Here is a 27,176-nt window from a genome sequence, read left to right as displayed (position 1 = left end):
TGTTCTGGTGGAAGAAGCAGAAGGTCTTGAAGAAGTGACTTAAGTTTACTGAGTGAAGAATACATAGAAAATTATTTAGAAAATGACCATTGTTTGCAATAAAACCCCAAAATATCAAATTTAAGATGCCCATGATACTCTGAGGATCAAGGAGCACACACACATGCACACAATTTATTGGATTACTGCAATTTCAGAGGCAGGAAACCTGACATGGTGAGATACAGTATGTTTTTGGGGGTGGGAGGAGAACATTAAGTCCTTATAGAAACTTTAGGAAGATACTAAGGCTAGATCTTTTTGTTTTTCTACGTTCCTTTGAAAGGTTTTATATCTCATTTCTTTATGAAATGTTTCCAAAATTCATTTGCTCAGTATGTACTTAAAAGAAGTTAACTTAAAACAACTAGCAGTTGTTTTTACTGCAAGCACGTAAGAATCACTCCAACCACATGGATGTTCTGTTGGTTCAAGGATAAAATTAAAACAAGATATCCTCTGTAAAGCAAATATATTTATTATGCACTTTCATATACATAGGGATTTTTGCTTAATATAATACAAGGAATAAAATAAAACTTTTACAATGTGAAATTCAATGTACATTTTAGGCTATTTACATACCCCAAACCAAGGGAAAAATGAAAAAAGAAAAAGCATTTGTCTGAAACTACATTTGCTGAGAAGTGTAAGTGGAAGACATTAAAGTAAAACAAACATTTGCATAGGCAAACAACATGGGAAAAAGTACTTACTCCTGTTTTTTTAATCAGTGAACTATTATTGGTGAGGATCCCAGTAGGCATGGGGATGAGGGTGAAGGACATGATATAACTGGCTGTACTTTGCAGGACATACTGAGTTCTGGTCAATTTTCCTTCCAAAACCTTTCCTACAAACATGGAGATTTTATTTTTCATTGCTGTATTTGTTGTCACTTCCTTTATTATCAACTCATGACTGTTAGGGAAGCACACACGGAATGGTATAAAACTGTTATAAGCACATGGCATCATGGTTGTGTCACGGCATCAAGTGATTTACAAAATTTAAACATTTTTATTTAAAAAATAGCTCTTTAGGAGTTTTATATTTGTGGGACTATTTTTACTCTCTTAGTGAAGCAGAAGCTATTGTCGGTCATGGTATTAAATAAATCCCCACAGAAACAAATAAGCAAAGCAGGGCATCTTCAGCCCCCTTTTCATCCATATTCTAACTGAAAGCCATTGCTGTTCTATTCCAAAGCTTAATTAATATAAAAACATCCAGAGGAATATTTACTTTTGAAAATCATATTTTTCCAACAGGTTCTCTTCCTACCAACTGTTTCAAGTGTATATAGTATGGATATGAAAACATTTAGCTCTTCAGAAAACATAAATCCCTTATGTAATGAGTCATAACTTTGCCCTTTGGCCACAAGGTGCATTTTTGTAAAAACAATAAAATTAAATAAATACAATTCCAATAATTCAAGGTTTACTAGAAAAACTGGCAGCTTTCAGGGTTCTCTTTCTAAAGAAAAATACACCTAATAAGAAACTGGAGCTTCATCTTCTAAAATTACATAAATGTACTGTATTTGAGATATGAGTAAAGTTGGTTATAATAGGATGTGTTCATATTTATTAACAGAATCATTAACACTTTTAAGGCTACTTTGCAAGAGTCCTATTAAGCGTATTTAATAAATGTCCCATAGGGACAAAAATTCAATACTTGAAACATTCACATTCGAGTTATCAATATTGCCATGTCACCTTAATATTAATTGAACTTATCAACTTATCTCCTATTCTTGATTATGACTTACTGATGACATAAACACATAAGTTTTGCTGACTTTAAAAAACAGAAGCAAAAATAAAAGCCTTATAGGAAGATCAAGTGAAACATTTATCACAACCAATTATACATTTCTGTTTCTGTGAACAATGTATCATGTATATGTCCTTCATATATGAAGATGACATTACTGACCTCAGTTACTAAGACATTTTCTAAAGATTTTTTCCAGTAGTAGTAGCAATGGTTTTGTGCTGAATCTCCAAATTCTCTTCCCTTATTCCTCCTTACGCACATAGAAAGAACAGAATTTCTGGGTTTTTTTTGTAAGATCCCAGGGCTTTTTCAAAGATCAAACCTACAACCTTGGTTTCTAAACAATAAATTTTAATCTTTCCAGACATGCACACAACCCACTAAGCTAGCTCAACTGGTTTAGAGTCCACCCAGGAGGCTAAAGCTCTGGGTCACATGCTCATTTGAGCGGTCAACTTTGTTTTCCTCGGTTACAGACTTCACCCTTAACCCTGGCATCCATCATTCTGGAAGCGATTGTCCAAAGAGAAAAACAGGAAAGAGTATGTGGACAGAAAAGTGCAAATCCATCACTACCATTTATCAAATAGCAGTAAAAAAAAAAAAAAAAAAATACACCTGTGCTACGGCCGCTAGGTTAGTGGGGTCATCAGTGAAGGAAAACACGTATTATATTCATCAAGAATATTCATCCAACTAATCACTAAAACTGACCCAACTGATTTTGAGTGGGGGCTATTTTGGTCATGCAGTGATTTACAAAAGAGAAACAACTGAGAGAGAAGCTACCATCACAATTTACAGTGGTAGATATTTTATTTAACTGGATGGAAGAGAGAAAGGGTAGTCAATGAATTGTTCAGGGATCAAAAATCTACCCTCAGATAGACAGGTGCATCTCCCTCTACACACATGCCACTGAGGCCTGGCTCTGTCCCTGAGAATTTTCATGCCTCAGGAATGATCATCTGTCTTCTTGGAGGTGGAATGACAAATGAGTGGAAGGTGAAACTGCATCCCAGTGAATGAAGCAGAACTTTATTCTGCCTATAGTCTGTGTGTGTGTGAGTTTTCTTTTCTTTCTTTTTTTCTTTTCTTTTTTTTTTTTTGACACCTTTAGCCGAAGATTAGGAGGATTCTACTGGGAAATCCAAATATAAACTACTTAGAGCAGATCCCTAAAATACTAGACATTTTAAAAATCTTTCATGAAACTTTTTTCACCTCGATGTGGCATTAAATAGAAACACATTTTTAACCAGTGCTGAAGGTGTAGTGAACATAAAATAGTTGTATGATTTATTTTATTGAGTGACATTTTTAAGGATACAGGAAACAAGCCATACACTACAACAAGGCAAATACAACTGAAACAGTATGCTTAAGTTTTGTTTGCCACAGAAAGAAAAAAATAAATACAAAGAACACTGCCTTTTCATATATATTTGATCATGGCACATGCACATTTATCAAATCTTAACTTAAAATACTTTACTCAAAATCTTTTTCAGCTTTTATCAAGGAACTGCAGTATGTATCTGCATTTAAAAAAAAAAAAAAGTGCTTACTCTTGGGTAGTTGATACAAAGCACAGAAAATGAAATTTTTTAAGTACAGAGGGTTACACTGAGAAGGCAGCCTTACTGTTTAGGCACATTACAGTATTTTATTTAAGGTAACTGTACTGCAGATATCACATTCTTCATTTTTTTTTTTTTCAGCAAATCAACAGGCATTTTATGTTTTCATCCAGTAGCTGAAGAATCACTCCAATCACAATGTCCTCTGTTTCACAGAATAGGAAACTAATGCAAAAGTTAAAAAAAAAAATTAATTTCTATATTATACTTATTATCTAACTACATCTAGTTTTAAAACCCTACAAAAGAATATATACATATATTGACTATGTAAAGCACAAAAGTAGACCCTTTAGAGATTCATTATGTAACGTATAAATCACTTTTAAAGATTCCACAAAGTGTTTACCTTAATTCATATGTTTTACTGTATAATATATATCTATACTTAACCTTTACAAAAGATAGAATGAGTTGGAGGGCTGTACCATCAGAACTAAATATTTTTAAAATAAATCCCATCGGAGAATGTATCAACTACTTTTAGACAAATTATTGTTGAATGAGATTTGACCAGTTGTCTGTAGATTCACAGTGAAGGGTGTTTATTATTAGGAGGTATAGGAAATGTATGTATAATAATGTTTTACCTAAAACATCCCTAAAAATTTATCTCCAAAGACAAAAAAGCAAAAGAAAGATTTCAAGTTTGTTAAAAAAAAGAGTACAATTTTGTTAGAGGATGAAAAATGATTAAGCAAAGTGGGATAAATATAACTGTAGTATAAGTTAGCAAAAATTCCTAGTGAAATCTGAATTTATCCTGAATATGAGAAATGTACTTCAGAAAAAGTATCCATAATATAAAATTATGCACCTGTTTTCCCATTAACTTCCCCTATGTAATTACTGTAGCATCCACTGTAGTGAAAAGGAGAAGAAAAAATGTTTTTATTTAATAAATATAACTTTGAGGTTTAAACATTTAATTCTTACGTCTAAATATACTGGGTCCTAAATACCCTCTTGCCAATACATCCATTTATCATCTTTCCACACCTATTCTTGATATGTGTAAATTTTACTTGGAAGATTCTTAAGGGATCTTTCATAATAAAAATTACCTTTCATGGTTAAATCTTTTATTTCTTCCAGGGTGGGAAAAGGAAGGAAATTAACATTCACTAACTACCTACTAAGCACTATATACACTACCTTATTCAAACCCAAAAGGGAGTATTACTGAAATAGCCCCTGCCTCTGTTACCATCAGAGAACTTTTAAGAGGGGGAAATGATCGTATAGGAGGGAATTCTTAATCTGAATTTAATCTAATGAAATAGCATATTCATTCACCCACTCATTCATTCACTTACTCAACACATTTCTACTGAGAAACTACTATAGGTCCAAGCAGTATTCCAAGTACCTGGAATACAGTGGTGAACCAAAGAGATAAAAATCCCTACTCTCACAAAGCTTACATTTCAGTAGAGAGGAGACAAATAATAAACACAATAAATAAAATATATAAAGCATGTTAAATAGTAAGTACTGTGGCTAATGTAAAGCAGGAAAGGGGGAAAGGGAGTGCTGGAGGTGGGAGAATTCAAATTCCAAAGAGTGACGAGGGAGGGTCTTGCTGAGAAGACGACAGGAAGAGTGATGAGGTGGCCGTGTGGATTAGGGAAGAGTATTCTAAGTAGAGGGAACTACACTTTGGACATTTATTCTTCATGTTGATGAAATGTTACCTTTTATAATGGTGTTTCCTTTTTATAGTTGAAGCTTGGGTCAGAACCCTCAATCTGAAGCTTCAGGGCTTGTTTAAGGCTTAATTCCGTCTCCGAGGAAGGATATCCTTCCAGCACTTCCTGATGCCCTCTATCCTGTACTGTTCGTGGGACTGAAACCCTACCAAGAAAAACCTGGTTGCTCTGAAGATGATAATTTGGATTTGTCATTATTCCGTTTCTCTTCTTCTGTTCCCCACTTTGTTGGTGAATAAGAAACTGCTGTTGCGATCGACCGATTTCTTGCTGAGCTGAAGGTATAATTTTGCACTGCGATTCTGCTGGCGTCTGTTTAGATGGTGCACTAGTCCCAGATTTGGCTGTAGGTCCTCTTTTATCAAACTGAGTCATTTCATATTCTAGAACCTTTGGCTGTGAAGAATTATTTTGTTTAGCTTTTTTCCCAGCCGACCCAGATTTGTTGGCATTTTCTGATTTCCCCCCTTTATTTGTTTTAGTTGACTTCAAACTGGGCTTTACTTGACTCCACTCAAACTCACTGCTCGGTGAGTGATGGCTCTGTCCCAAGGACTGTGTTGTGGAAGACGGGGAAACAACTGACTGTCGACTTCTGCTGCGCGGCAACGAATGCTGCTGAATTTGTTCTGTAAATGACAAGCTGTGAAAGCTGTCAATTGGCACCGTTTGAGCCGTGGCTGTAGATGAAGTAGTTCTCAAAGATGAATTTTTTGAGCTTTTCAGGGAATTATTTGACAATGACGACTTCTGCCGATCGACTGTCGAGTCCGGAGATTCTGAAGGAGAACTGAATGCGTGGGCTGGCCCATTCGGTAACCCGCGCAGCGAAGGCTGCACGTCCCCTCCACCAGTACTGCCAGAGCTATTTGATTTAATTGTTAATGACTGCATTTTTGAAGACACTGACTGTAGAGGCTTTTGCTCCATTGTGTGGACAGGGGATGGAGAACAGCCATTCAAACTGGATGCACCATATTTTTCTAATAATTTAATTATTTGAGAATGTCCATTTTTGGCTGCAACACGCATAGCAGTGCGTCCAAATTGATCAGCATGGTTTGGATCAGCACCGTGCTCTAATAAAACCTGCACAACATCAATGTGCCCTTCCTGGGCCGCAATGCAGAGCGCAGTTGCACCCTGATTACAGGTATGGTCCACCATGGCGCCATGCTCGATCAGAAGCTGCACCACTTTTACATGGCCCTGCCAGGCTGCGGACTGCAGAGCAGAGCGCTTTTCATTGTCTGCAGCGTTGACGTCAGCATGGTAGGTGATCAGAACCTGCACCATTTCCAAATGGCCTTGCCAGCAGGAAACATGAAGTGCTGTCCTTCCTTCAGCATCACTTGCTTCTACATTTGCACCATTTTCTAAAAAATATTCAGCCATTGTAAGTTGGTTTTCTAAGGCCAAAATATAAAGAGTAGGCCTACCATCAGCATCTTTGTAGTTCACATCAGCTCCGTGGCTAAAAAGTAATTCAACAATGTCCCTGTGTCCTTCTAATGCAGCAACCCGCAGTGCATTTCTTCCATCATAACCTCTGTGATCAATGTTGGATTTGTTTTCCAATAATACTTGAACACAATCATAATGACCCTCTTGCGAAGCTAATATGAAAGGTATCCGCCCATCATTATCGATTTCATTTGTTCTAGCACCTTGTTCAATAAGTGCTTCACATATTAATCTGTGACCTTCAAAAGCTGCCATATGCAAAGGTGTCCATCCAGCATCATCCCTGTGATTTTCATCTAACCCCCTATCCAGTAGAGTACGTACAACTTCAACATTTCCTTGGGCTGAAGCTATGCTGAGGACTGTCCTCCCTTCACTGTCAATGCTGTCCACAGCTGCGCCCCAAAACAGAAGTGTGTTTACAACCGAAGCATGACCCATAGAAGCTGCTGCTAACAAGGGTGTACGACCATTGTTATCTGTGTGGTCGACATCTGCTCCCCCCTCTAGAAGCAAGTCAACCACATCGACGTGTCCTTCATAGGCAGCCACCAGCAGTGGAGTCATGCCATCTTTATCACAATGATCCACTTCAGCACCTCGATCGATTAAAAGGCTAACAACCGATGCATGTCCTTTACTTGCAGGAACACAAAGTGCAGCCACAGAGAGTGCAGTCCTGCCATCGACGTCCTCGTGATTCACTTCCGCTCCGTGGTCCAGGAGGTGTTCCACAATCTCTCTATGTCCCATGTAGGCTGCTGCTATCAAAGCAGTTCGACCTTCATTATCAGCTTTGTTGACTTCAGCACCATGTTGTAGCAAGTTAAGTACAATGTCCTCATGGCCCCCCCAGGCTGCTGCTCTCAAAGCTGTTCGGCTATCAGCGTCTGCACAGTCCACTTTGACGCCAGCATACAGGAGTGCAGAGACGACCTCAGTATGGCCACCCCAAGCAGCGGATCTTAATGCTGTCCAGCCATCCTGATCAGTATGATTAATATTTGCTCCACAACCAATCAAACAATTAACCACCTTGGTATGTCCCTGTCTAGCAGCTAGGGTAAGTGGTGTGTGCCCATGAGCATCCTCTATCTCTAAATCTGCTCCCCTAGAGACGAGTAAATTCACCACATCAAGGTTGCCACTGTAAGCAGCGTTAGCCAGTAATGTTCTCCCATTTGAATCACACTGATTTACTGATGCTCCATTATCTAGTAATGTCCGGATGGAATCCTCTCTTTCTAAGGCTTGTCGGACTATGCATGATGTGCGATCATCTTCACTGTTGACGTGAGCGCCAGCTTTCACCAACAGCTGTAGCACTTCTTGCTCCTTGGGTATTAGTGTAGACAGGGAGTCTCTGACAGGTGTACCATTCCATATCATCCACAGAGCTAACTCAGCTGTCTCTAACTGTAAGTTTGAATTAATTAAGTGCAATGCAAATTCTTGTGCTTCCAATGGTGTTAAATTCTTGGCTTGACAGGTATAACTCATAGCCAACATTCGGTGTCCTTCTGCTGCATTACATAAATACTTCTGAGTGCAGTGTTTCACATCCAGAAGCCACTCTGCAAAACTATAGTGAAACAGTATTTTAGTATCTCCTAGTCCATCAACAAGAAGTTTGGAGAGGACATCTAACTTGCGCTGAAAGTCTTCCAAGCTTAATGACATACTTTTGGTCCATACTGCATGATATAATTCCGTTATGGTCAGAGGTCGGCAGGCTGCAAGAATCACATTCAAAATAGGCTGAACCTTTGCAAACTGTTTTCTTACAAAAAGTCTCTGACACAGCCAGAGATACAGACCATTTAGAGTTCCTGGGATGTCACGAATCTCTCTTAACATAATAAAATTTTCTACAACTCCATCGAGAACTCGTTCTAGATAAAGAAAGCATCCGCTGCTCTTAATATGCAGTTGATTTAACATCTCTGCAGTTTCTTTTGTGAGGTGTTGCCGCAAAGCTTCTTCTTGATCTAAGCGATGAAGAATGTACTGCTGAACATCCTTAACGATATATGCCTTCCGAAGGTCATCTAAACTTATTTTTCGAAAACCTAAGGACAAAAAAGTAGATGTCAATTGAAAATGATTACCAAAGTTTCCATATAGTCAAAGAGAATGTCTTCAACATGTGACAAACTGAGAAGCAAACAAATCAATAGTAAGTCAGTTAATACTAATAAACCAGTCAATAGACACCTAGAAGTATATGAGTCAGTTTTCTTTTCCTTCTGGAGAAACACACTGATGGCAGATAAACGATTTCATTTTCCTATCCACAAATGGAACTATTTCTTATTCGTTTAGTGGCTCAGTGCTCTTCTCAACTTCCATGATAAGAGATACTAAATGAGCGTTAGACATCTTACATACATAGCCAAGCACGTTGGGAAGGTTTTCTGACCCCCCAAATGATTAGGAAAAAAAGTTGCAGGAGACATAAATAAGGTTTGTTTATTTTTATAAGCTGGTCTTTTCCATGTGAAAAATTTACATGTTTCCATCCACATAACTGAAGGTACACTAGTCTTAATTATGGAATTGAATATTTACATACAGTTAGAATATCACCTGTCACTGCCTTTAAATTACATTATTTTACATGTTACCAAATTAAAATAATTAAATCTTAGATTGTCAATAAACAGCTTGAATCTGAAGATGCAACTTGGTCAAATTATGCTAACAAAATTTCAGCACTGTGAAAATAAAGCAACTTAATAAACTTCAAACCAACCTAAAACCATACTAGTTACAGCTATTCAAAACTCACTTTAAGTTCTTTAAAGGAAACCATATCATTTTCCGAAGGGAGATGATATCCTGTTTTATAGACATGGATATATTAGACAACTGTGTAATTCATCTTCCAGAAGAAAAAAACTCCTAAGTGAATGAACTCTCTTAAGAGGAATAAATCTAGAAATTCAGCAAAGATTAGTGATGGTCAATTAATACTGAGTAAAATACTCTTACTCAATTGAATAAAACAAATGTATATATCACCTACTATATGCCAGGTACTATGTGAGGAAATGAGACTCTCACTTTGTGGTGAGAAGTCAGTGAGGACCAAGGCAGATCCACATTCTGAAAGACTATTCTAACATCACTGAAGACGAACAGGTGGAGTCAACTCTAGAGGCACAGCCTCTTATAGAGGCTGTGATAAAGTCTACATAAGAATCACTAGGACTTCACTAGTGGCGCAGTGGCTAAGAATCCGCCTGCTGATGCAGGGGACACGGGTTTGAGCCCTGGTCCGGGAAGATCCCACATGTCGTGGAGCAACTAAGCCCGTGCGCCACAACTACTGAGCCTGCGCTCTAGAGCCCATGTGCCACAACTACTGAAGCCCACACGCCTAGAGCCCGTGCTCCACAACAAGAGAAGCCACCGCAATGAGAAGCCCACGCACTGCAACGAAGAGTAGCCCCCGCTCACCACAACTAGAGAAAGCCCACACACAGCAACAAAGACCCAATGCAGACAAAAAATAAATAAATAATTAATTAATTTTTTAAAAAAGGGGTGGTGGTGGTGGGATGAATTGGGAGATTGGGACTGACAATATATACACTAATATGTATAAAACAGATAACTAATAAGAACCTGCTGTGTAAAAACATAATAATAAAATAAAATTCAAAAAACAAAAAAGAATCACTGAAAACCTCAACAACCAAAGCAGTAGCAGCAACAGATAAAAATAAAAGTTGGAGCTGGAAATTACTAATAAGAGCTAGATTGCGTAGAGCTTAGTAAGTGTGGAGAAGGAAAGAGAACAGGAGTCAAAGTTGACATTCATTTGTGGTGTGGCCAAAAGCATGGAAAAAGAGACCACTAAAGGACAAATAACAGGTTTGGAGAGAAAGTTGAAAAATTCAGTTTTGTGACACTAATCTTGAATTACTTAGATGAAATGGACAAATTTATTGAAAAACACAACCTACCAGGAATGACACATGAAGAAATAACAAATTTGCATACCTCTAAATCTATATAAAATGGAATGTGTAATTATATATATTTACATACATTCAATTGATTGATTAAACATATTAACTGATTAGTCTCAACAGAGATTAATTTCAAATGATAAATTTTAATTACGAAAAAAGACACTCCTGATCTGAAGAATTTAAAACATGCCTAGAAATGTATAACATTCTACATTTATCAGTGATATGAGATAACTTGCCTCCAAACCTTTTTTGTGTGTTCATTTGCTTTTGACTTTATAAATTCATTAAAACAATTTAAGCTGGAAAACACCTGGCATGTTGCTAATAAAAAGGATTTTTAAAAATAATAACTACCACCTTACATTGTACAGTGTTTTAAAGTTTCCGAAGTGATCTTGTACATAATGATTGACATGAAAGATCATATTGCCTATTATGAATAAATATCTGTAATTTAAACCTACATAACTAAGATATCATGATTGAAACTTGAGGTAATTAAGACAGAATCTAGGCTAACCCTCCACAGTAACAGGTTTGGTTCTTGGTTTGGTTCTGAAAGAAATATAAGAGATCAACATTTATTGAGAGTCAATTATTTTTAAAGCAGCACTTCCAGTACTTATCATACATAACACTTCTTCTTATGTCAAGCCTGTGAGATAAGTTGCACCTGACAATTCTAATTTGGAATGCATACATCTCAATTCAAAATCCATATATTTCATTAAAACAACAGTAGAAAGCAGAAACATGCAGGACATAAGGAACGCTGAAAAAATTTTTTAATAAGTGAAAAAAATGCTATGTTCATGGACAGAAGGAAAGCATATTTTAAATGTCAAACTTTTCCTAAATTTTAACCAAATGTAATAATTTGGTTTACATCATTAGTAGTTATAATTTTTAAAAAGCTGTTCAAGTCAATCTAGTGGAATAAAAGTAAAAACACATATTTTAGAATAATATTGATGGCAAGGACGACTGGGAAGTAACCGTACAAGAAAATTTTAAATATTAAACCAATGTGACAGTTGCATAAAAACGCCAACAGACAGTTTAGAAGAGCAGACAGATGGTTTAGAAATACATCAATAACACACACACACACATACATGCACATATGCCTACACTTAAGATAAAAGAAGCACTGACAACTAGTGGTACAGGGAGTTAATAAACAGTGCTGAGAAGATCTGTGATTTGATAAAGTATCCAGATAAGAGTCTTATTTCACACCATTCGGTAGAATATATACTATAAGGATAAAAATCACTAAATGTAAAAATAAGAATATACAATAGTAAAGGACAATACATTAGAGTGAATATAAGGGACTTCAAAAGAATTACTACAGTTTTAAAAAGCTGAAGAAAATAGCTGCAAAGAATAAAAAAAATATGAAATAAAAGCCCTCTTAATAATCAATACGAATACCACTAACTTCCTGGAGGAAACCTAGGTAAAGGTGAGAAAGTACTAACTCAAAGGAAAAAAAAGAGACAAATTGATAAATTAAGCATAAGGGGGAAGAATTCAATAGTAAATAAGTATAAATAAAAATGAGATACTATTTTTCACACACTAAATCTGCAAATATGAAAATATATAATTCAATACTGGTGGAAGTTCCGAGAAACCAACGCTCTCAGGTAGAAATATATGATATATATCTTTCTGGAAAGCAACTTGAAAATATGTATTCATAACTTTAGTAATATTCTTCAACGTTTACTACCAAATTCCAAACCTATCATCAACAGAGATGTGATCTGATGCTTATTACAGCTCAGCATTTTTAATAAGAAGGAGTATGGTAAGAGAACAAGACCATATTCAGTTCCTCCTTATTCCTTCTTGGTTCGCTGCTTTCTCCAAGACCTAGTTCAAAGAAACGCAAATTCATTTCTTTGCTTTGTTCCAAGCTCTGATCTAGATGTTGAGGAGATACAGTGGTGGACAAGACAAGCAAATTTCCTGTTCTTATGGAGGCTGTATCTTAGTGGAGGAGACACCCAAGTAAGAAAACAAATGTAAAATGTAAGCAATTTTAAAGAGTAATAAGACATAGGAAGAAAAATGTGTGACTAAGTAGTTGAGGTGGCAAAAATAGAAATTGGATAGAAGAATATGGAGAAGCCTGCAGGAGACTGGTATTTGAGAAGAGATCGAAATGTTAAGATAGTAAGAAGTTCAGGAGAAGGTCACTCCCGTCAGAGGGAACGTCAAACGCAAGCCCCTAAGGCAGAAAAATGCAGATCTGAAAATAACAAACGTGAACTGACGAAAATATAGAGAAAGGGGAAATCTCATGTGTTGCCGGCAGGAGCATAAATTATTTCAAGCACACCAGATAGCAATTTGGCAAAATTAACTAAAGCTCAAAACGTACACACTCTAGTAATTCTGTCTGGGTTTGTAATGTAAACCTTTAGCACACGTGCACAAGACGTGTTTGAGCACGTTCATGAAGCATTTTTTGTAATAATGAAAAACTGAAATAATTAAATGTCCATGAATAGGATAATGGGAAAATTGGAGATTTATTCATGGGAAGGAATAATATACAGCAGTTAAAACCAATGAACTGGGTTTATAAGTAGTAATAGGAATAGGGCTCAAAAACAATGCTATCAAACAAAAGGATATAGTGATAATAATAATAATAGCACCAATACACTTATGAAGCACTTATTATGTACTAGGCATTGTTCTAAGTGCTTCACATGTAATTTGTCATTTAGACTCACAAACACTCTGTGGGGAAAGTAATAGGAATGTGTAATCCTCATTTTATAGATAAGGGCACTGAGGCACAGGTCATGTTGGTAAGCTGCATAAGGTCACATAGTCAGTAAATGGGAATAGCTAGGATGGTGTATGCAGTGTTTTATTTATGTGAACTATAAAAATATACAGAATACAAATATGAGTTGAAAGGACAGAAAATAAACTAATAATACTGGTCGTCTCAAATGAGGAAGGGAAAGAAATGGGATGCCATAGACCAAAAGGGGATTTAACTTTATCTGGACCTGACATACTAAGAGCTACATTAAGTATTAGCTGTTATCCTGTTAATCCCCCAACTTTTATCAACTAGATTTTCAATAACAACAGAACAGAATAGTATAACGGAAATCAAATCAAAAGTGCTGTTATTAGTAGCAAGGGAATCTAAAAGAGGGAATAAATCTGGTTAAAGGAAACCATTTTAACAAATTAGTAGGGTTTCACCATTCTGTAAAATGTATAGAACTATTTACAAGTGATATGGCTAATTAACCAATAACTTAATTGTCTTTCCAGTTACACTATAAATCCTGTGAGTGGTCCTTGTTTTATGCTCCTTTTACTTCCCATAGCACAAAGAAAAAAAGGGCTTTACATAATCTAATAGGAGAAACCACAGCTTTATTGTGGTAGTAAAAAAGTAGAGTCGGGAAACAAGAAAAGTAAAGGAAGAAAAAAACCTGATGAGGTACTTCTCTACATTGTATAGATTGTTTTCTCACACATCAGAAAAGGGTTAAAAAAAGGATCTACTTCAAGAGGTATCGTGAATGGCTGTTGACTCTGTCTCTCCTCTTAAACCAGGAAAAACGTCTTAGAGAAACTGCCCCTGATTTTTAGTATGCATATTCACTACTCTCAGTCCCGTTAGAAGAAACATCGCAAGCTGATCAGGACACATCAGCATAAAAATGGCAGCCCCACAGACATAAAGCAGCTAAGATGGCATGAAATACTCGTAACCTTTACTAAAGATGCTAGATAAAGAATCTTGAAAAAAAAAGGTTCTATTAAATGATCTTAAAATATTCTATGGCTTGTTTTTAATACAACTTTTAAAAAGTACAGTTGAAAACAGCTGATAGAACAGATAGAACAGCTGACAGGATAGCAGAAGCAATGACCAGATTTTCAACTGAGTACTCTCCTCTAAGAAAGAAACACATGCATTATTTAGTTCATCAATGAAAAACATTTGAAGATGGCAGGAATTACGCTTACCGGTAAACATTTTAGTAACAGCTTTGCTCTGTTTTCGGGCAGAACAGAGAAGTAATAGCCATGGTGGAAAGAACTCATGGTGACCAGCTAAAAGCTCTGCCACAGTCCCAGATAAGCTGGTAGACGTCTGTTCACCTTCCATAACATTACACCCTTCATCCACTGAATCCACAAGCAGATAGAGGCTTTGCTGGGGAGGCTTCATTCCCAAAAGAGGGAGCAGGACACACCTGTGAAACACATCCATATGAGCATTTTGAATGTTACTGGCTATGATATTAAGGTTTATTATCCAAACACTAGAATTACAGGTTATAAATATTGTTTTAAGAAAAAATTAATGTTTTAGATTAAAACTATTGTACAAGTTTCAATTCCTTACTTTAATGAGAATACTGGTCCTAAATAGTTCACATTTCCAATAACAACAACATTTTCCACAATAAAGTGTGTGTGTGTGTGTGTGTGTGTGTGTACTGATTCAGCATTCTTAAGAAGGGCAGTAGGAACCTGAAACAAGATTTCACTATTCCTTTCCTGACATTTTTATCAATAATAAAAGCTTGAATTGTTTATCACAAAGCTGAAATGTATTGGAAAGGAAAAAGAAACTGGGCATCACTTCAGTAATAGAAAAGATATCAAGAGTTCTCTAGAATTTAGAAGATTTTATCATCATGTCTCTCACAAAATGACTGCACTTCATCTAGTTTGTCATACACAAGTTTCACTTTAAAAGACTTTTCAAAGATAAACTACAGTCTAGATTCCATTTGATGTATGTTCAAATTTCAATGTAAAGGATAAATTATTAGGTTTAATCCCAACACATTTCCTACTCAGATAATTTATACTGAAGTTGAATACAATTTTTCATAACTGAAACAATACTCATTCATTTTCAACAAATATTTACATGAGCATTCCATATGCTCAATGAGGTACTGAAAGATACAACGGTGAAGAGGACAGAATCCATCTAATCATGAACACCAGAAACATACAGATAATCCTTTCTACAACTCTCTTCTTAATCTTTCAATCCTGATAGCAACCCAGATCCAATGTATCACTAAGTCCTGTCAATGCTTCTTTATAAAAGTCTTCAAACCCACCCTGGTCTGTATCATCACCCTACTCCAAACTGCCGTCATCTCGTTCACCCAGGAACCACACTAATCCACATGCCTCCAGCCACTCCCTCCAGAGCTCCTACTGCAGCAGGTCAAACTTTTCACAATGTTCCTCCAGCCATACTAGCTTTTTCCATGACTTTTACTAGATACAATTACACAAGGGCCTTTTGCTTTGCAGTCTCCTCTGCCTGGTCTGTGCTTCCCTTCTCTCTTCATGTAATTAACTCCTCCTTGGTCTTCAATGGTAAGCTTGAGAGTCACTTTCTCAAAACCAAGACCCTATAATATGCTTTCACAACATCAAGTATTTCTCTTTCACAGCATTATCAAGTTTGTAATGTTAAACTTACTCAATGTCATTAATTCTTATTTCTCTCTTTAGAGGTTAAGCATCAAAAGAACGGGGACTATGTCAGTCTCGCTCATGAGTATAACCCCAGAACCTAGCAGTGCTGTACCCATAGGAGATCCTAAGTAAAGACTTCACACTGTTGTAGCCTATACTGGAAAACAAATAACTTCAATGTAGGCTGCTCAGTGCTACCAAAAAAAGCAGTAAAATTACTAACACAGTGGATAAGAAATGATCAAATCAAGGGAAGTAGATAAGAAAGGAAGAAAATGTCAGAGAAACATTCAAATATTAGGTGCTCAAGATGAACTAAGTTTTGAAGGATCAATTAAAATTCTCCAGGAATAGTAATAAATTTGCAATAAATTTTACAATAAAGGGAAGGCAGGGCCATCCTGGCAGAAGGAATGTTATAAATTTAGGAAAATGTCCTTTATTGTACCTTATGTATATAGTTCCTCTACTATGAGAACAAAGAAGGCTGACGTAAAACCAGTGTTATATATTTACCTACGTATACAGTACATATATACATATACAGTATATATATATTTCTATATATAGTACATATAAAATATACTATCATAATATACTATAGTAATATCCTATAATCAGTGCCACTTGAGAGAGACCATAATCTTAACTACTTTTTTTTTTAAATTTTATTAATTTTATTAATTTATTTTTGGCTGTGTTGGGTCTTCGTTGCTGCGCGGGTTTTCTCTAGTTGCGGCAAGCGGGGGCTACTCTTCGTTGCGGTGCACGGGCTTCTCATTGCAGTGGCTTCTCTTGTGGAGCACGGACTCTAGGCATGCAGGCTTCAGTAGTTGTGGCATGTGGGCTCAATGGTTGTGGCTCATGGGCTCTAGAGCACAGGCTCAGTAGTTGTGGTGCACGGGCTTAGTTGCTCCACAGCATGTGGGATCTTCCCAGACCAGGGCTCGAACCCGTGTCCCCTACATTGGCAGGCGGATTCTTAACCACTGCGCCACCAGGGGGGAGCCCCCACCTAACCTGTTTTTGATCAGGACAGGGTAAGGGGAGAGGTCAGCAAAGTTAGGAGAGGAGCTTAGTCAGGAGAAAGTTCGAGAGTAAGGCAACAGACACAGGAAAAAAAAATCGAGTTAAGGCAATAGGACACGCACAGGCTGGGGGAAGAGAAGGACCAGTGAACAACATACTGAAGAAAATTACTGAAAGAGTAAATGCTGGGACTTACAAAGTATTTTGAAATGTGAACTCTGACCTAAGGGTACTAAGGAGCCAGTGAAGTAGTTTAAGCACAGAACTGATATGTTTATATCTGTGTTTAGAACGATAACTAGCTACAGTTGAAGAAAAGCCTGAAACAGAGTAAGTCTAGAAGGAAAGAGTGCGATAGGAGGCCACTGCTCAGAATTTAAGGGAAAAAAAAGAAAAAACAATCTCCATCCTGAACTGCTGTTACCAAGGCCATCACTGCTAACTTTAATTCACTGCTTTATTGCATTTAAGTACTTCACATCTGCATCAACTCACTTGATTCTCACATTAAGTCTTTAAGATGGGTACTACTGTAATACCCATTTCCAGATGAGGAAAACAAGGCACACAAGGAGAAGTCACTTATCCAAAGCTCAAGGAAGGGACTGAAGTTCAGGGTCTGGCTCTAGAACCTGCACAAGGGTAGACCATTCAGCCTGGTTTGCCTAGGACTTTACCAGTTCTAAGTGCTGAGAACCAGCCATTCCTCCTCCCTGTCCATGCCCCCCACGCCCCACTCCTGGGCAAACCAGGATGGTCAGTCACCCCCTAGTCTACACTCTTACCCACGATGGTCTACTGTCTATCTAGAACCAATGTTATAAATAAGGTAGTAAGCAGCAAGGTCAGAATGAAGTAGACAGATCTGAGGGAAATTTGGTGGGTGAAATTGATAGGATTTGATGATTATTCCCCGTCTTTTGCTTACTCCAGGTTATGTGTTCTTCTTTTCCTAGTTCCTTATAATACAAACTGAAATCATTGTTTCATACTTCTAATATAATCCTTTAATGTCATGAATTTCCCTCAAGTATTTTCACTATCATCCAATTCAAAATAATTTCCCTTTGATTTCTTCTTTGAAACAGGTTACTGAGAAGTGAGTGGTATAGTTTTTAAATATTTGGGGACCTCCCACCAGGTATTTTATGTTCCTGTGTTACCATTATTTAAATTCAATTGTGATCAGATAACATACTTTGAATAACTTGCACACCTTTAAATTTATTAAGCATTGTTCTATGGTCCAGAATGTCTAACTTAGTAAACGTGTAAGCATTTGAAAAGACTGTGTGTGCTATTGTTGGATGGACTGTTCTTTAAATGTCCATTAGGTCAAGTGGTGATAGTGTTGTTCAATTGTTCTATATACAACTGACCCTTGAGCAACTTGGGGGTTAGGGGCACCGAGCCCCTGTGCAGTTAAAAATCAGCATACTGCTTAGAGAGGGTGTGGAGAAAAGGGAACCCTCTTGCACTGTTGGTGGGAATGTAAATTGATACAGCCACTATGGAGAACAGTATGGAGGTTCCTTAAAAAACTAAAAATAGAATTACTATAAGATCCAGCAATCCCACTACTGGGCATATACCCAGAGAAAGCCATAATTCAAAGAGACACATGCACCCCAATGTTCATTGCAGCACTATTTACAATAGCCAGGACAGGGAAGCAACCTAAATGGCCATCGACAGACGAATGGATAAAGAAGATGTGGTACATATACAATGGAATATTACTCAGCCATAAAAAGGAATGAAATTGGGTCATTTGCAGAGATGTGGATGGATCTAGAGACTGTCATACAGAGTGAAGTAAGTCAGAAAGAGAAAAACAAATATCGTATATTAACGCATATACGTGGAACCTAGAAAAATGGTACAGATGAACCGGTTTGCAGGGCAGAAATAGAGACACAGATGTAGAGAACAAACGTATGGATACCAAGGGGGGAAAGTGGCGGGGAGTGGGGGTGGTGGTGTGATGAATTGGGCAATTGGGATTGACATATATACACTAATATGTATAAAATGGATAACTAATAAGAACCTGCTGTATAAAAAAATAAATATAATAAAATTCAAAAAAAAAATCAGCATACTGCTATCTCTGCCTCAAAAACAAAGGAACCCAAGGGCAGTAAGCTAAAACAGTCAGGTATATATTTTTTCATTCTTTTTAAATTAAGCTATATGTCTCTTTATGTATATTTGTCTTAGGTAACATATAATTAGATCTTACATTTTTATCTAATCAGACAAACTGCCATTTATACTAGTGTATTTACCATTTACATTTAATGTGATTATTCATATGATTCAGGTTAAATTTACTATATTCTTATACATACCATTTAAAAATATACAAGTATATCTGTAGGACATATTACTAGGATTAGAGTTGCTAGGTTAAGGGGCATATCTGTGTGTATCTTCACAGATATTGTCAAAATACCCTCTAGAAATTATATAAGCATACCCTCCCAACAGTTGCGTAAGAGTGCCTGTTTCCCTAGCCCCTCCATTATAGCAATTAACATTATTTTCCACAGATATGCAGAAAATGGCATCATTATGCTTTTAGTTGACATTTCCTTATCATGAGGTCAATCTTATTTACAAATGTCTAGGAGTTTTATTTCTTTTTCTTTAAACTGTGTCTTCATATCCTTTATCCATTTTCCAAAAGATTAATGTTTCTCTTTTTTGGAGAGTATTAAGAAAATGATTTTGTTGCTAATATTTTCCATCGTTACTTTTCTTTTGACTTTTAAAGGGTTTTTTTTTTTTGAAATGTACAATTTCTCTGTTTTTTTACTTTTATATATCAGTCTTTTTTCTTTTATGAATTCTGAGTTTTATATGTTAACACATCAGTCTTTTTTCTTTTATGAATTCTGAGTTTTATATGTTTCATTTCTGAGGGGACTTCCCTACTCTAAAGGTTAAAAAAAAACACTTCCTCATGTTTTCTTCAAAAGCTTTGAAAATTTTATTTTTTAATCACATTAGTTTTGACATAAGATGTGAACTAGGTTTCCAATTTTTTTCCCCACGTGGCTCCACAGTTATCCCCAAACTATTTACTAAATTATCTTTCTCTTATTGACTTGGTTTGAAATATCTCTCTTTTCACAGACAGAGTAAATCCCCATATATATTTTGGCTAAGTTTCATCTCATTCTGTTGTCTCACCATCTCTTTTCCAAGCACTTATATCTCTGCTTCATGCAACTGCTGAAGTCAGGCAATTGCTCATTAATTATGTTTTCATTTAAGACAATATATTTGGCTACGGTTTTCTTTTTGTTCCATGGCAATATTTTTCTGGTGAGCATTTCTGGTGCTTTTTTTTGTTTTGTTTTTGTTTTTGGGGGGAGGAAGAGTAAAATGTAGAGCTTTATTATGCCTTCAAACTTGTTATTCACTTAAAATAGACTGTTAAAAATATAAGATTTTTTTTTTTACTAGATCTTTATTAGAGTATAGTTGCTTCACAATACTGTGTTAGTTTCTGTTGCACAGCAAAGCAAATCAGCCATATACATACACGTGTCGCCATATCCCCTCCCTCCCATCCTCCCTATCCCACCCCTCTAGGTCATCGCAAAGCACCGAGCCAATTTCCACTAGCCAACTATTTTACATTCTGTAGTGTATATATGTCGATGCTATTCTCACTTCACCCCAGCTTCGCCCTCCCATCCCACATCAAGTCCATTCTCTATGTCCACCTCTTTATTCCTGCCCTGCAACTAGGTTCATCAGTACCATGTTTTTTTTAATTCCATATATATGTGTTAGCATATGGTATTTGTTTTTCTCTTTCTGACTTACTTCACTCTGTATGACAGACTCTAGGTCCATCTACCTCATTACAAATAACTCAATTTCATTTCTTTTTATAGCTGAGTAACATTCCATTGTATATATGTGCCTTCTTTATCCATTACCAAAACCAGAAAAAGATGTCACAAAAAAAGAAAATTATAGCCCAATATCACTGATGAACATAGATGCAAAAATCCTGAACAAAACATTAGCAAACAGAAGCCAACAGCACATTAAAAGGATCATACACCATGATAAAGTGGGGTTTATCCCAGGGATGCAAGGATTCTTCAATATATGCAAATCAATCAATGTGATACACCATATTAACAAATTGAAGGAGAAAAACCATATGATCATCTCAATAGATGCAGAAAAAGCTTTTGACACAATTCAACACCCATTTATGATAAAAACTCTCCAGAAAATGGGCAATAGAGGGAACTACCTCAACATAATAAAGGCCATGTACGAAAAACCCATAGCCAACATCGTCCTCAATGGTGAAAAACTAAAAGCATTTCCTCTAAGATCAGAAACAAGACAAGGATGTCCACTCTCGCCACTCTTATTCAACATAGTTTTGGAAGTCCTAGTCTGGTGCTGTTTTTTAGACCCCTTCTCCCTACTGGTTTTGAGATATATTTTTACATATCTTGTGACAGCTCTTCAGTAAGATAACTTCTTTCTGGATCAGCAATTGCAGGTTAGTGTGTCCAGTGTCCAGGCTTCTAAGAATCTCCTTATGACTCAGAGTCATGGGCATGAACAACTTCTTTGCGCTTCTACTTCTCCCCAACCAATTAAGCTGAGAAGCTGTGGGGATGTACACAAGGCCTTTCTCACCACAGCCCCCTCGCCATTACCCCCAGATGTCTGACTCCTGCACAGAGCTCATCTGTGAGACTCATTCTTCCCAGCACTCTTTGTTCTTCCTTTCTGCTTAACTGGGTCCAGGGAAACTTCTAGCATAAGTCTATAACCTGTCTCCGTGGTTCCAAATGAGGGTCTTTATGCTCTTGATGATGTTCAGGGTATTACATTTATTTCAAAGAGTAAATGTTGTGTCAGTTTTGTCTGCATCTCAGTTTGGTATTAACTTCCACATTTATCTTGAGGCTGGGGTTTACAGGTCTCTCATAGTTTCACTTTCTTGCTATTAGACTATTTCCCAGGCCTTAGTCAGTCATGTCAAAACCAGAAGCCAAACTATGGCTTTAAAAATGTTGAGTAATTTTTTCTAGTCTTGACATCACCTCTAAACTCGAAACTGTCTGCTACCATCTCCATGTGGATGTCCTACAGGCGTCTCAAATTTAACATGTTTAAAGAAGCATTCTCTCAATTTACCCCCCAAATAAGTTCCTCCCCACCCATTTTCCCCATGTCAGTTAGTGGTATCCCATCACCCCCCTAGTTTCTTAAGTCAAAACCCTAGGACTAATTCCTGAGTCCTCCCTTTTATTCCAGCCACTGTCCCCCTTTCAGTCCTAACAGCAAGCTTTCCTCCAGTCAGGGCCTATGTACTTGGTACTCCCTCTGCCTAGAAAGCTCCCCGAGGCCGAACTTCTCTTCCTTCAGATTTCAACACAAAGTTTATCCCTGAAGAGGTTTTCCTTGGTCACCATGTCTTAAATGGCCTTCATCGTGTATTACTGTTCCTCTAACAACTCATCCTGTTTTCTTTGTAGTGTTGATCCCATCCTCAAAGTAATTTATTGCGTTATCTCGTGTACCGCTTTCACTGTAAGGCTGGGGTGAAGCTCCTCCACTTCCGTGCTGCCTCCCCCGGGATGGTGCCCGTCCTGTGCACTGCTAGATTCCCAGCACTCAAAACCATTATTTGCACATCACAAACACTCAGTAAAATCTGCTTCATGAATGAATGGTAATTAATAGGAAAACTGCTACTCTGAAACACTAGATAAAAAATTTTCTAGACTCAGAATTCCCATATTCAGTTTCCTTTTATTTATTCCATCAAAAGCACCATATGGGGATACCTACACCACCAAGTGACACACAGATCCACACCTCTACCAGATTACATTTTATCATTTTATAAATGACAATCCCATCAAAGTATACACACACAAAGCAAGAGTGCTTTAGAAGTCTAAAACAGATTTTCCTGTTTGTGAATATATATGTATATATTATCTTCAAAATGAGATAATGTGATAGTATTAGATTATCACATTCATACAAAGATAACCACCATCTTTAAAACCAGCAGTGTGCCGCAGGATTTTACCTGCGTAGACATATGTTATTAAATGTCTTACATTTCTTAGGTGCATTATTAAAGTTCAGGCAATATATATTACATTAATACTTTTATGAATGTAATTTGAAGTCCTTGAGCTAGCTCTCCCCCCATTTTCAATTCTATGTCGAAAATAAGCACTGGCAGCATCATGCTTCTGTAGCTGGCCTTCTGATTTTCAGGCAGAAAGGCAGCTAAAAGACCATTAGGGCAATTCTGAAATGAAATCCATTTTTTTTTTAATACAGTGAATTTACTTACTGCCTCTTTCTCAAGAGGCTAATTAACTTTTAAAAGCTCCTACAAGTATTGTAAGGAGTATACTATTAGACAGATACTATACGTACGATAGTTTCTTAAGGTTTTCACTGTTGAACATTGAGTTTCATCTCATTCTCTGGCTCACTCCCTCAGGAGTAGAGAACTAGTTAAGAGCCTCCCTCCCAGTCTTACAACAAAATAAGCCAGGCAAACTGCAAGTTCAAGACTTTTCATGAACCTACGAGAGTGCTTAGGTCACAGGGCAACCGACTAGCCCAAAATCTAAGGTGACACAGACATCTGCAGGCAGACACAGAACGCAAGCACTTACTTACCTGGGGCAGATGCGCCTGGACACTGGAAAACAAACTGAATAAAAAATAGGCAAAAGACCTGAACAGACACCTCACCAAAGAAGCTACAGATAGCAGGTAAGCGGATGAAAAGAAGTTCAACATCATATGTCATTAGGGAATTGCAAATTAAGACAAGCTGCGACATATAAGTTAGAATGGCCAAAATCCAAGCGCTGACAACACCAAATACTGGCAAGGATGTGGAGCAACAGGAACTCTCATTCGCTGCTGGTGGGAATGCAAAATGGTGCATAGCAAGTTTGGAAGACAGTTTGGCAGTTTCATAGAAAACTAAACATACTCTTCCCATACAAAACAGCAATTGTGTCCCTGGTATTTACCTAAATGAACTGAAAAAGTATGTCCATGCAAACACCTGCACACATGGTGTATATAACAGCTTTATTCATAACTGCCAAACTTCGGAAGCAACCAAGATGTCCTTCAGTAGGTGAATGTTAATAAACTATGGTACATCTATCAGGCCATGAAAAGACATGGAGGAATCAAATGTATATTACCCAGTGAAAAAAGCCAATATGAAAAGGCTACATACTGTATGATTCTGACTGTCAAACATTCTTAAGGCAAAACTATGGAAATGGTGACAAGATCAGTGGTTGCCCAAGGCTACGAGGAGGGAGTGATGAATAGGCAGAGCATAGAGGATTTTTAGGGCAGTAAAACTACTGTGTATGGTACAATAATGGTGGATACATTTATTATATATTTCTTAAAACCCATAGGATGTACAACACCAAGTGAGAACGCTAATGTCAACTATGGACTTTGGGTGTTAATGATATGTCAATGCAGGTTCATCAGTTATAACAAATGCACCACTGTGATGCAGGATGTCGATAGCGGAGGAGGCTGTGTGTGTGCAGGGATGGGAATAAATGGAAACTCTCTACACGTTCCCCTTAAAAGCAGTGAACCTAAAAAAATAAAGTCTGTAAATTTAAAAAAATAGTATGGTATTTGCAAAAGACAGACACATCAAAGTCTAGAAACAGACCAGTATAAATACAGGAAGCTGATTTTTCACAAAGTTGCAAAGGGAATTCAATTGAGAAAGGAAAGTTTTTTCAACCAAAAAAAAAATTATACATAATATTACCAGATTACCCACTTTGAATTCTGCCGTCTAAAATCTCACTACTATCTGGTGAAATTTAGCATCAAAATATTATACATTTGAAGTTTACCTAGAAGGGTAATCCTAAATACCTAGCACTTTCCAAAACCATCTGGAAGTACAATGCTGACATACTGGCCCATCATTTTATTAATGAAATGATTAAATTCTTTCGAAAGGCTATGCTTTAAAATAAATGTTTTTTAAAAAGACGAGAAGTAGAAAAACTAAATCACTAATAATTCTTACTTAATATATCTTGTCTTAGGAAAACAAACACAGGTTTTACTTTTCTCTTTTTCTCCCATTTCATTAAGATATATATTGACATATTACATTGTATAAGTTTAAGGTATACAACACATATATGAACATATTGTAAAATGTCACCACAATAAGCTTAGTTAATATCCATCATCTCACAGTTAATAATTTTTTTTTCCAACTTTTAAGATCTAGTCACCTAGCACCTTTCAAATATACAATACAGTACCGCTAACTATAGTTGCCATGCTGTACATTACACCTCTTATAACTGGAAGTTTGTACCTTTTGACCACCTTCACCTAATGCCCCCACCTCCTAACCCCTGCCTCTGGGAACTGCAAAGCTGATCTCCATTTCAATGAGTTGGGTTTTTTAGATTCCAAACACAGGTGAAATCATACAGCATTTGTCTCTATGTCTGACTTATTTCACTCAGCATAATGCCCTCAAGATCCATCCATGCTGCCAGAAATGGCAGAATTTCCTTCTTTTACTATGGCTGAATTATGTGTATATATGCATATCAAAATTTCTTTATCAATTTATCTAAGTCAGTGGACACTTAGGTTGTTTCCCTATTTTCTTTCCTTAGGAATGAAAATACCCTCCAGTAAATTAAAGCATGTGAAAATGTGGAACAGGGTATAAGATACCTCAAACCAGTTAGGGATCAAATTTATATACTCAATAAAAAAAATCTAATAAGTACAATTGATAATTAAAGTCAGGTCAGGAGCTTGGCCAAAATGTAGGGTAAAATTTCCCTCTAAACTTTGACCAAGATATTGTTGTAACTTCATGCTTTTATGCACTGTTTCCCCTTTGCTGAAATATAGCAGGGAATGATGGAATATAAAAACAAAATGAAATAAGAAAAACATAACCAGAGTCAAAAATAAAATAAACATTTCAAAGTATCAGAAACAGAAAAGAAGCATAATGCTGTGAGTGAACCGAAAATTTCAGCTTGTCAAACTTGTCTGCAATGGCAGCCTGGGGATTAGATGGTGGAAGTAAAAGGGGTGAGGTAGTAGTCCTGCCTCTACTAATAGGACTCAGGCTCACTGTATGAAACCAGGGGCTGGAACAGGGGCTTTCCTTATTACTAATGAAAGAAGGAAACAAAAAGCACAGACTACTGCCTAGGGCTATGGCTTTTAAGAAGCAGCAGGGAGGGCAAAAAATCAGCCTCTTTGGAGACAGGAACTGAACCTAAAATGATCATGGGTCAGTGACTAAATCTACAAAATCACTTGTATCGGCTTGGAGTGCGAGCTTCGTATCTCAATTATTGGTCCTCATCCTAGACTGCACTGAGGGTGCGGAGTGGTGGAGGCAATCGGCAATCAGAGAAAGGAGAGCAGAGGTAGAAGTGGTGAACCAAACAGGAGAGTGAAAAAAAAAATTACAAAATTTATAGTGCTCAGAGAGAAAGCAGCAAACTCAACAATCGGAATACGTGTTCATGTTCAAATGAAAGTAACTTACAAAACGGCCAAAGAACGTAAAGAAAATGTAGTTGTGATATTCAGATAAATAAAAGAGGGAATAAAATCCAATTTTTAAAAAAGGAATTATTTAACAAGCAAAGCCACAAATCAAATAAAACAGGAGAGAACCAGAGAAATCTTCCTCATAGGGACTTCCACTGCCAGATAAAATGCAGTAGGTGGCAGCAGCCCAAAACTCCCGCTGCAATAGCTAGAAAAAAAATGTTATCCGTTACAAAATTTACATTTTTAAAGATAAGAGAAAGCTGTTGAAGCAAGAGAACAAAATGAATTAGAACTCCAGAGGATGGGAGTTTGATCCAAAATGAGCAAAACAAAAACAAAAAACCAAACCACCTGCTGCTTTCTCCTCAGGGGTCATTTGCTGATTTGAGGCATACAGTGATTTTAAGTATGGACTGAGA

The 27,176-nt window shown here is 36.9% G+C and overlaps 1 protein-coding gene across 5 annotated transcripts in view; it reads right to left on the bottom strand.

Moving 5' to 3' along the window:
* Window positions 1–494: 494 nt before the first annotated feature.
* The window catches only part of ANKRD50 (ankyrin repeat domain 50), a 43,322-nt gene continuing 16,640 nt past the window's right edge, over window positions 495–27,176 (bottom strand). For all 5 annotated transcript variants that reach the window (XM_022596309.3, XM_022596308.3, XM_022596310.3 and 2 more), the window contains exons 3-5: window positions 14,632–14,861; window positions 5,159–8,706; window positions 495–3,629 (exon numbers count right to left, since the gene is read on the bottom strand). In XM_022596309.3, coding sequence (XP_022452017.1) covers window positions 5,162–8,706; window positions 14,632–14,861 — 3,775 coding nt within the window. In that variant the 3' untranslated portion in view covers window positions 495–3,629; window positions 5,159–5,161. The remainder of the gene's footprint in view (window positions 3,630–5,158; window positions 8,707–14,631; window positions 14,862–27,176) is intronic.

This window comes from Delphinapterus leucas, chromosome 5 (genome assembly GCF_059928025.1).
Source record: "Delphinapterus leucas isolate spDelLeu-1000000601 "Yukka" chromosome 5, BTC_Dleu_Yukka2, whole genome shotgun sequence".
NCBI lineage: Eukaryota > Metazoa > Chordata > Mammalia > Artiodactyla > Monodontidae > Delphinapterus > Delphinapterus leucas.
Note: the sequence above shows the minus strand (reverse complement) of the source record. Positions and strands in the feature narration are given on the sequence as shown.